This window comes from Pseudorca crassidens, chromosome 5 (genome assembly GCF_039906515.1).
Source record: "Pseudorca crassidens isolate mPseCra1 chromosome 5, mPseCra1.hap1, whole genome shotgun sequence".
Classification (NCBI taxonomy): Eukaryota; Metazoa; Chordata; class Mammalia; order Artiodactyla; family Delphinidae; genus Pseudorca; species Pseudorca crassidens.
Genome location: NC_090300.1, coordinates 143,743,020 through 143,751,817, shown reverse-complemented (window position 1 = coordinate 143,751,817; position 8,798 = coordinate 143,743,020). Strand labels below are relative to the sequence as shown.

At 43.2% G+C, this 8,798-nt stretch overlaps 1 protein-coding gene across 5 annotated transcripts in view; it reads right to left on the bottom strand.

The window, feature by feature from the left end:
• Positions 1-5,832: 5,832 nt before the first annotated feature.
• Positions 5,833-8,798, bottom strand: part of IGSF5 (immunoglobulin superfamily member 5) — a 43,285-nt gene continuing 40,319 nt past the window's right edge. For all 5 annotated transcript variants that reach the window (XM_067739523.1, XM_067739522.1, XM_067739524.1 and 2 more), the window contains one exon: positions 5,833-6,833. In XM_067739523.1, coding sequence (XP_067595624.1) covers positions 6,738-6,833 — 96 coding nt within the window. In that variant the 3' untranslated portion in view covers positions 5,833-6,737. The remainder of the gene's footprint in view (positions 6,834-8,798) is intronic.

Genomic DNA, 8,798 nt, shown 5'->3' with positions numbered 1-8,798 from the left:
TATATACTACCATATACACCCACACATACATACACATCACACAAACACATGCACAAACACACACACATGCACGCATGCACACCACACAACTGTGAAGAGACTGCTGCCATGATATAAGCCTTCGTGCTGACTGCATTTCCTTTATTTCAGTCCAATTTGTACATTCTGAGGAAAACAAACAAAACTAGATCAACTGGAATTTTTAAAATTGGTTTTTGATTTAGACAATAATATGCTATGATTTGAATGACCACAGACTTTATTAGCCATGAAATTGAAGCAGTTATTACCAAGAGTTCCCAAATTAAGTTACTCTGTGAAACATCCCACATTCTTAAGGTTTCTGTAGAGAAATGTAATCAATACATTCTGTACTACATTTTCCCCATAGACTTTACTGGAATTTTATAAAACTTCTGCTTTGTCAACACAGTATGATTACGAGGCCAAGCATGAACCTCTCATTCTGAAGCCATTGGTTGAGCAATGATTCTCACAAATCTTCCCACCAGCCCGCAGGGTTCTGAATCTCAATGTAGTATTAGAAATAACGTCTCACTCAACAAAAGAAGGAAGACAGTTGTGGGGTTGTTTCGGCTCAAGACCCAGCCTGCTACCCCAAACTCTGCATTTTCCAGGCTGAGAAACCAGGGCACCTGCTTCATAAATGTTGGAGAGTGAGTCTTATCCGAGGCCGTGGCCTGTGGCATGATTTACAGGCTGTGCAGGGTGAGAATTAAATATTTACCATCTTCAGGGGAATGCAGCTCCCTCCAAAGGCTGCAGGGATGAGGGAGGCCTGCACGCACTCAGAGCAGGGCAGCCTCGGGCCTAAGAACTGGGCCATGTCAGGTGAAGACAGGGCAGGGTGTGTATGTGTGCATGTGTGTCTGTGTGTGAACATCTCCACGAGGGTAAGCACCAGAAGGGACTTCAGGGGTCCACAATTCAATCCCTTTGTTCTACTGATGTGTCACCAAAGACATGACCTACTCAAGTTCAACGCAGCCAAATTCCTTTCCCCCCATGTGTGTCCTCTTTTGGTAAATGGATTCATCCCAAGGAGAGGAAAAAGCAGAACCCTACAAGTCAAAACATCTTTCCCCGTGATGTCACGAGCACAAGGCATGTCTCCATGCCTTGATTTGTTTCCTAAATGTTGCCAAACCCTCCTGGCTGGGTGTCTTCTCCCTGCCTCTCCCATCCATTGGCCGCCCTTGCCCTTCTCCATCCCATGTGGACACCGTCAGTGGGCTCCCTGGACCCCTAGCTCTGGATGGGCTTGGTGAGCAGAAGAGTGGGGAGGTGGCCTCTTTGTCACCTGACTCCCTCCCTGCCAGCTTTCCAGGGCTTGGCTGTGTCCCTCTACCTGTGGCCCAGCGACTGTCAGAGACCCTCTCCATACGGGGCTGGCCACCTCTCCTACCCTGTCAGCTCTATGGATGGTGACAGCTTCTCAGACACACACATCCTTCACAGGCCTGCTGAACCGCCATCTATCCCATCCTATGTGCCCTTGAACCCTCCCTCCTGTCTTGCCGCTCACCTAGTCCTCTCGTCTCTGAACTCCATGTTCTCAACTGTTCCACAGAGAGGATTTTCCTCCCTCTTTGGACAGGACACGTGTTCTTCCCCAAGGGCATCATACTCACTTAAATGGCAGGCCCAGATGCTGACACAGCATCTCCTGTATCCTCAGCAGCCTCCATTCACCTTGAGGTCATCACCGCCTAGGAACTGGCAACGCAGCTTTAATGCCCCTAATTGGTTTCCAAGAACAGGGCCACATAGAGCAAAGGAAGTGCTTTTATTGGACCTCTCCAACTATCTTCAATGTGTTTACATTATGACTTGAGTCCTACTCGTAAGTAAATGATGAAAGATCCTTGACTCCATAGGGCAGGCTTGGAATCTGACAGCATAACCAGGGTCAAAGACCCTTGGAAGCATGGGCAGGTGTGGTCTCCCTGGGTAGCATTTTATGACTCAAGGCTTTGAGGAACATTTGTTTAAATATATCTGGGCCTTCATCAGCCATTTATTAGCAGAGAGCCATATCTATCTTTCAGAGAAACACCCTTGGCCATGATGTTTTGACTCCTTTCACCCCTTCCCCTTGAGCCTGCTTCAGCTCTCTGCACTGCAGGAGTGAGAGATAAATCTACCACATCAGCAAAATCCCATTATCAGTTGAGAGCTGCCCTGGGGTTTGCAGGATTCCTAAATAGAAACTGGAAAGTACACAGACATAACACTGAGAGAAAACATGGATGGCATGTTTGTGTAAAAGAGCCCACCCTTGACACATCTAGGTCATTTCCAAGTAGCTATCTCTAGGTCAGCACTGTCCAGAAAAAACTTTCTGCAACAATGAAGGCTGTAATCTGCGTGTCCAATACAGTAGCCACTAGCCAGACGTGGTATTGGGCACTTGACATGCGGCTAGTAGGATTGAGGAAATAAATCTTATATTTTACTTAATTTCAAATAACTTAAATGCAAATAGCCACGTATGTCTATGGTATTGGACAGAGAAACTCTAGATAGTTTTGTTTATAAAATATCCATACCTCTTGCAAAATAAAAACTAGCCAGGGGTCCCTTTGAGAAAACTTACTCATAGAACAAGCTACTATAAGAAAGAACCTGTTTACTTGTGACACAGGAAACCTTCCCGAGCCTGATAAATGAAAAAAATATTATAGACTGATTCACCAAGCACATAGCAAATTGAAGAAATTTCTGTGAAGATCATTCGGCATTGTTCTCCAGAGTCTAAAACTTGAAATTCAACTATATTCTACATGCAACCCCCCACCGACTTCTAAAATAACCACAAGAATATGATTCTTATAGCAGGCAGATGGCAAATATTCATTATACTTCAATATACTGTGTTTCCCAGTATTGACTTGTTTGAGGTCAATATTTACTCAGTGCCTCCAGAATGCTAGGTTCTGTAAAGGTTACAAAAAGTGTAAATGACATGACATTTGTTTTGTCTCGGGATCCGTGTTCTGTGGCAATTTGGAGAGAGTAAACTATGAAGAAAAGAATATGGAATTCACTCACTGAACAGCTCTGCTTAACAGGAGACCAGAAGGTCTCCTGAACCTTCTGGGCTTTATCCTTGACTTGTACCCATTCAAGGATGGTGGCAGGAGACAGGATCACATTGACAGGGAGTAAAGAAGTTATTATAATAAACAAGAGTCTCACTTTTAAGCAGTTGAATTGTCAACTTTTCTCATAAAAAGGACTCTTTGGAAAGTATCAACTGAAAAAAAATGCACAACATGGGAGTTGTGAGTTAAGTTTTATTTGGGGTAAAATGAAGACTATAGCCCGGGAGACAGCATCTCAGAGAGCTCTGAGAAACTGTTCCAAAGAGGTAGGGGGGAAGGTCAGTATATATGTGGCTTTGGTGAAGGGGGAGTCCATGCCATCAAGTACATAATTTTTGCAGAAGGTTTCTGCTAGTCTCGTGAAGGTTACTTCTAGTCACGAGGAGCAGACGTCACCATGAAGGATTTTAGCGCTTTTCTAGATATGCGGAGATACAAGAATTAGGCTCATAAAAATCATCTCCTGAAAATAACTATCTGAAGGCCTGTTCTGCCAGTTTTTTCTAGAGCACAGAGTGCCTCATTCCTGAACTCCTTTCAGAAGGTGTTGAAGGTCAGCAGCTGCAGTGGCTCATAATTTAATCCTTGTAAATCTAGATGGCAGGTGCCGATTTGTAGGTGACAAAAGTGATACAGCTATATTCATGGTGTTTCGAAATTTTGCATTTTAGTTCTACTCTAAAGAAAATAGTGACCAATTCCCTCACATTAGGGACACAGTCTTAGAAGAGGTGATCTTTTTTTTAGGATCCTGTAAGTAGCGGGCATATACAAAATATTTGACAACCTATAAAACAGGAACACCACCCAATCAGAGTGGGTAGTGTAGGGGCACCACCCAATCAGAGTGGGTAGTGTAGGGGCACCGACCAATCAGAACAGTACAGAACAGCACACAGCCCCACGTTGTACCAGCAAATACCCCTTGAGTTAGTTGTCAATTCATAGGAGGGGGTCCAGGGTAGAGACCAAATGTGATTTATGATGAAGAAATACTTTAAAAATCATGATAGTATGCAGGTACACCTTGTTTTATTACTCTTTGCTTTACTGTGCTATGTAGATATTGCATTATTTACAAATTGAAGGTTTGTGACAACCCAGCGCAAGTCTATCGGTGCCATTTTTCCAAAAGCATTTGCTCACTTCACGTCTCTGAGTCCATTTTGGTAGTTCTTGCAATATTTCAAACTTTTTCATTATTATTATACTCATTATGGTTGTGGATGAAAAACGCTGCCTGCCATATCAGCAAAGGGTCGTGCAGCCATCAAGACCTCAGCCACTGCAGCCCCCCCAGGCGGTGCCCCGGAGGGGACTCAGGATGGGAAAGAAGAGGATGCTGGCCCCAGAGAGCTGAGGTGCACATCGAAGGAATGATTGCAATGAGCCCAGGCTCTTGCATCTTCCCATGCATAGAAAAGCAATAAATTCCTTAGCCTGAGGTGTCTGGTTTTCTTTAATTAACAGTAACTTTTTGATGTTCCAACTACCTGATCTTTGCTGCAAAACTGCTATATATCCTGGCTCCCCCCTGCCCTCTTTGGAGCGGTCCCTCAGAGTTCACTGAGAGGCTGCCTTCCAGGCTTGAAGTCCTCAGAAAATCTGCCAGGTAAAACATAATTCTCAACTTTTAGGCTGTGCAGCTTTTTTCAATCGACATGGTGACCTGTGATCAGTGATCTTTGATGTGGCTCTTGCAAAAGGGTTGCAACTCACTGAACTCTCAGATGACGGGGAGCATTTTTTAGCAAGAAAATATTTTTTAATTAAGGTCTGTGCGTTGTGTTTTAGACATAGTGCTAGGGCACATTTAATAGACTACTGTATAGTGTAAATGTCACTTTCACATGCACTGGGAAAGCAAAACATTCCTGTTACTTGCTTTATTACTGTGTTCTGGAACCGAACCTGCAACATCTCCAAGGTCTGCCGGTATAACTTCTCTACCACTGGATTAGCACGCAGCGGTGTGGAGTGATAAGAAACATCATTACGATGAATTTGTGTCTTTTACCAGGTAACTTCAAGGAATTCACCACAATCTTAACACTTTTAAAAGTTGAATTCCATAAAGACGCAGACCTACTAGAGAATGGACTTGAGGACACGGGGAGAGGGAAGGGTAAGCTGGGATGAAGTGAGAGAGTGTCATGGACATGTATACACTACCAAATGTAAAACAGATAGCTAGTGGGAAGCAGCCGCATAGCACAGGGAGATCAGCTTGGTGCTTTGTGACCACCTAGAGGGGTGGGATAGGGAGGGTGGGAGGGAGATGCAAGAGAGAGGAAATATGAGGATATATGTATATGTATAACTGATTCACTTTGTTACAAAGCAGAAACTAACACACCATTGTAAAGCAATTATACTCCAATAAAAATGTTTAAAAAAAAATTCGAATTCCACTTCAGCAATAGCGTGGTTGGGCCTGGGGGCCCAGAGCAGTTGCTAATTACTGACCATCATAGCAATCTGTTCCAACCAGTGCAGAGCACAGCCAAATACTAGCCTCTACGTTAAATATGAAGTGATGTGGTGGACAGTGAAATACACTGAAAATCTCTACATGAAAAAAGAAAGAAAATTTTATAGAGGTCTCTGTTTTGTTTCTTGGAAAATTCTTGGTTCCTAAGCTCTATGATTCTTTAAACTACCCCCTGAATAGTAAAGAGTTAAGAAAAGCAATACAAGTTTTTTGGTGTTTTCCCTTTTATTTATGAAAGAACATATTGCCCATTTCCAGTTTTTTCATGGCTGGAGTATGTCCCCCACAAAACATAATCCACATCTAACTCATCCGAGGACAAGAGAACAAGACTGATGAGGGAGCAGATAAAAATGAATGTCTTCATGTCAATATTCAATAATGAGATATTTCTCAAGGTGCACATTAGCTTTAGAATTTAAAATTACTTATAACCTATAAGTCCTGATTTTCTGGGCAATTTTTATTTTTTGCCACGCCATGCGGCTTGCAGGATCTTAGTTCCCCGACCAGGGATCGAACCCGGGCTATGGCAGTGAAAGCGCCAAATCCTAACCACTGGACCACCAGGGAGCTCCCCATTCTGGGCAATTTTCGATGTCTGATTGATCCTAATTTTTATCCTCTTTTTTTCACAGATAATATGCAATAATACCCACATAGTAAACATACATAAATATCACTTCATAGGATTTCAGATAATAAAAACTTCTTAAATGTCATGGTGGGATGTAGACTTATCTACCATTTGTTGGGTCAGCAAGCAGGAGTGTTGAGTGATGAGAAGCATGATCATGATGAATTTGCAGCTTTTACTTAGTAACTATGGAATTCACTGAAATCTCAAAACATTTTAAAAGTCAAATTCCACTTTAGAAGCTGGGAAAATGGATTCCTTCCGTCCCTATAAAATATCCATTCCGATGATGCCAGCATCGCTTCTTCTAGGTCATGTTGGCAAAGCTGGAGCCCAGCCATAGGATGATGGAGAGCAATGGCAACACCATTGTGAGCAATGATGACATCATCATGAGCAGGGATGACATCATCATGAGCACTGACGATATCGTCGCGATGTAGGTCATCAGCCAAGTGCCGTGTGGAGCCAAAGGGATGCTGTACTATACCAAAGTCACATTCCTGACCTTCTTAGGACTGGCCACGTTAAAGGAAACCTGTGGGCGACTTGCTGGGCCCAGCTGGTGCTGGTCAGATCCCTGGAGACAGAGAGAAAAGGGTAGATTGAGTTGGTTGAGATCATCATAACGGCACACTTGAGAAGGAAGCTCAACTCGTCAGCTAAGATAAAACGAGGGTGCAGAGAGGAGCACAAACGTTAACACAGGTCCTTCCTCTATGATTTTCAATAACACACACTGCAGATGTTTCCCAAGTACAGGGCCTGAAGAGCGATCCAATTCAAAGAATCCAGTGTTTGTATGAAGGCAAATTACAGTAAAGATTCACTGTTTTGTTTTTCAATATTCCTATGGAAATTCTCACCATTGTGTGAAAATGTAAAATATTTCTAACCTTCTTTAAATAGCACACTTTCTTTCTAAAGGAAAGGAGCAAAACTGAAGAACTGACTCCGTGTCAATCATCCACCTGTCTCCTCGGACAGTGTTCCTGGCTCTTACATTCTGAAATGTACTACCAAGCAGACCACTCACTCCTCTGAGGGGCCAATGCCTGTGGAAGAGTGTTGCCCTATTAAAATACATGCAGTGGACTTCCCTGGTGGCACAGTGGTTAAGAATCTGCCTGCCAGTGCAAGGGGACACAGGTTCGAGCCCTGGTCCGGGAAGATCCCACATGCCCCGGAGCAACTAAGCCCGTGTGCCACAACTATTGAATCCCGTGCACCTAGAGCCCGTGCTCCACAACAAGAGAAGCCACCGCAGTGAGAAGCCCACACACCACAACAAAGAGTAGCCCCTGCTCACCTCAACTAGAGAAAGCCTGTGTGCAGCAACAAAGACCCAATGAAGCCAAAACGAAATCAATTAATTAATTAAAAGTCATCAGTCCTTTACATAAAAAATAAATAAATAATTAAAATAAAATATAATACATGCAGCGTATTTTCCTGCCACCCTGAGAATGCTGCCTCAGACTCCAGGGCACCCGAGCTGCATTTAACATCTTAAATAATGTAACTGGGCACCATAAATAATTTACATCACAATGGAACGTCAGCAAGTCTGGGGGGTGGAATCACGCTGACTCGTGGTTTTAATTCATTGACTCCCCATCACACAAGGATGCAGCCCCACAGGTCTGATGGGGCTACATTGCACCATAAAGGCAGTGCTTCTGCTGTGATGATGCCTGGGAGTTTTGCTGTCGTTTGCCTTTTGTCCCCATGACATGGTTGCACCAACCATTGTTGTTTTCTAAGTTTATCAAGAGTTTATTTCTGTTGACCTCAGTGGGGAAAAGATTAGCAGGGGAGACATCATCCAGGTTTCAAGTTATTCATAACCTCACCCCCCAAAACTGAAAGAGTCAGGAGGAAAGACACAGAATTGCCTGAAATAACCAGAAAAATGGACTGACAGCGAGTCAAGGAGAGGAAAAGGTGGATCGTTTGATTGAAATATTCATCATGATGCAAAATATTTGCAAACCCTATGACTTCCTATCAAAATAAAAGGTGCTTCCCTTTCCCATTAACTGTAATTTTCAGAAAGAATTTCTGATTTTATTTATCAGTTTTGTGCCAGTGTGTTTCATGGGCAGTTACATCTGCGTTATCTGTACTTCACCAACAGAAATTCTTGTCTGGAAAATAATGTCGGTGTTATATATCCTAACTGGAGATGCAGCCAGGATAGAAATAATCAGTGTAGAAAAGCGGCATGTTTTGGTTTATGTCAGTTTGTAAAATCAGTCTCTTTTTTTACCTTCTGAACCTTCTTAAAATTTAGTGCATGCTCTGGGGTCTCTACAGCCCCAAATCCTCTTTCTATCCTTCATATATATTGAATGCGATGTGCCTTAGACCCACCTAAAACATGGGAGATTTAAAAAGTGTTCCTCAGCTATGGTGCCATGTGGTTATGGAATATTCTGGTGCTGAGACGCTTCCATTTGATCTTCATCACAGCCCCACCACAAGCATCTCAGATCCTCCATGCTCTGTGGCAAGCGCCATGCAGTGGGGTTGTGAACACGGATCA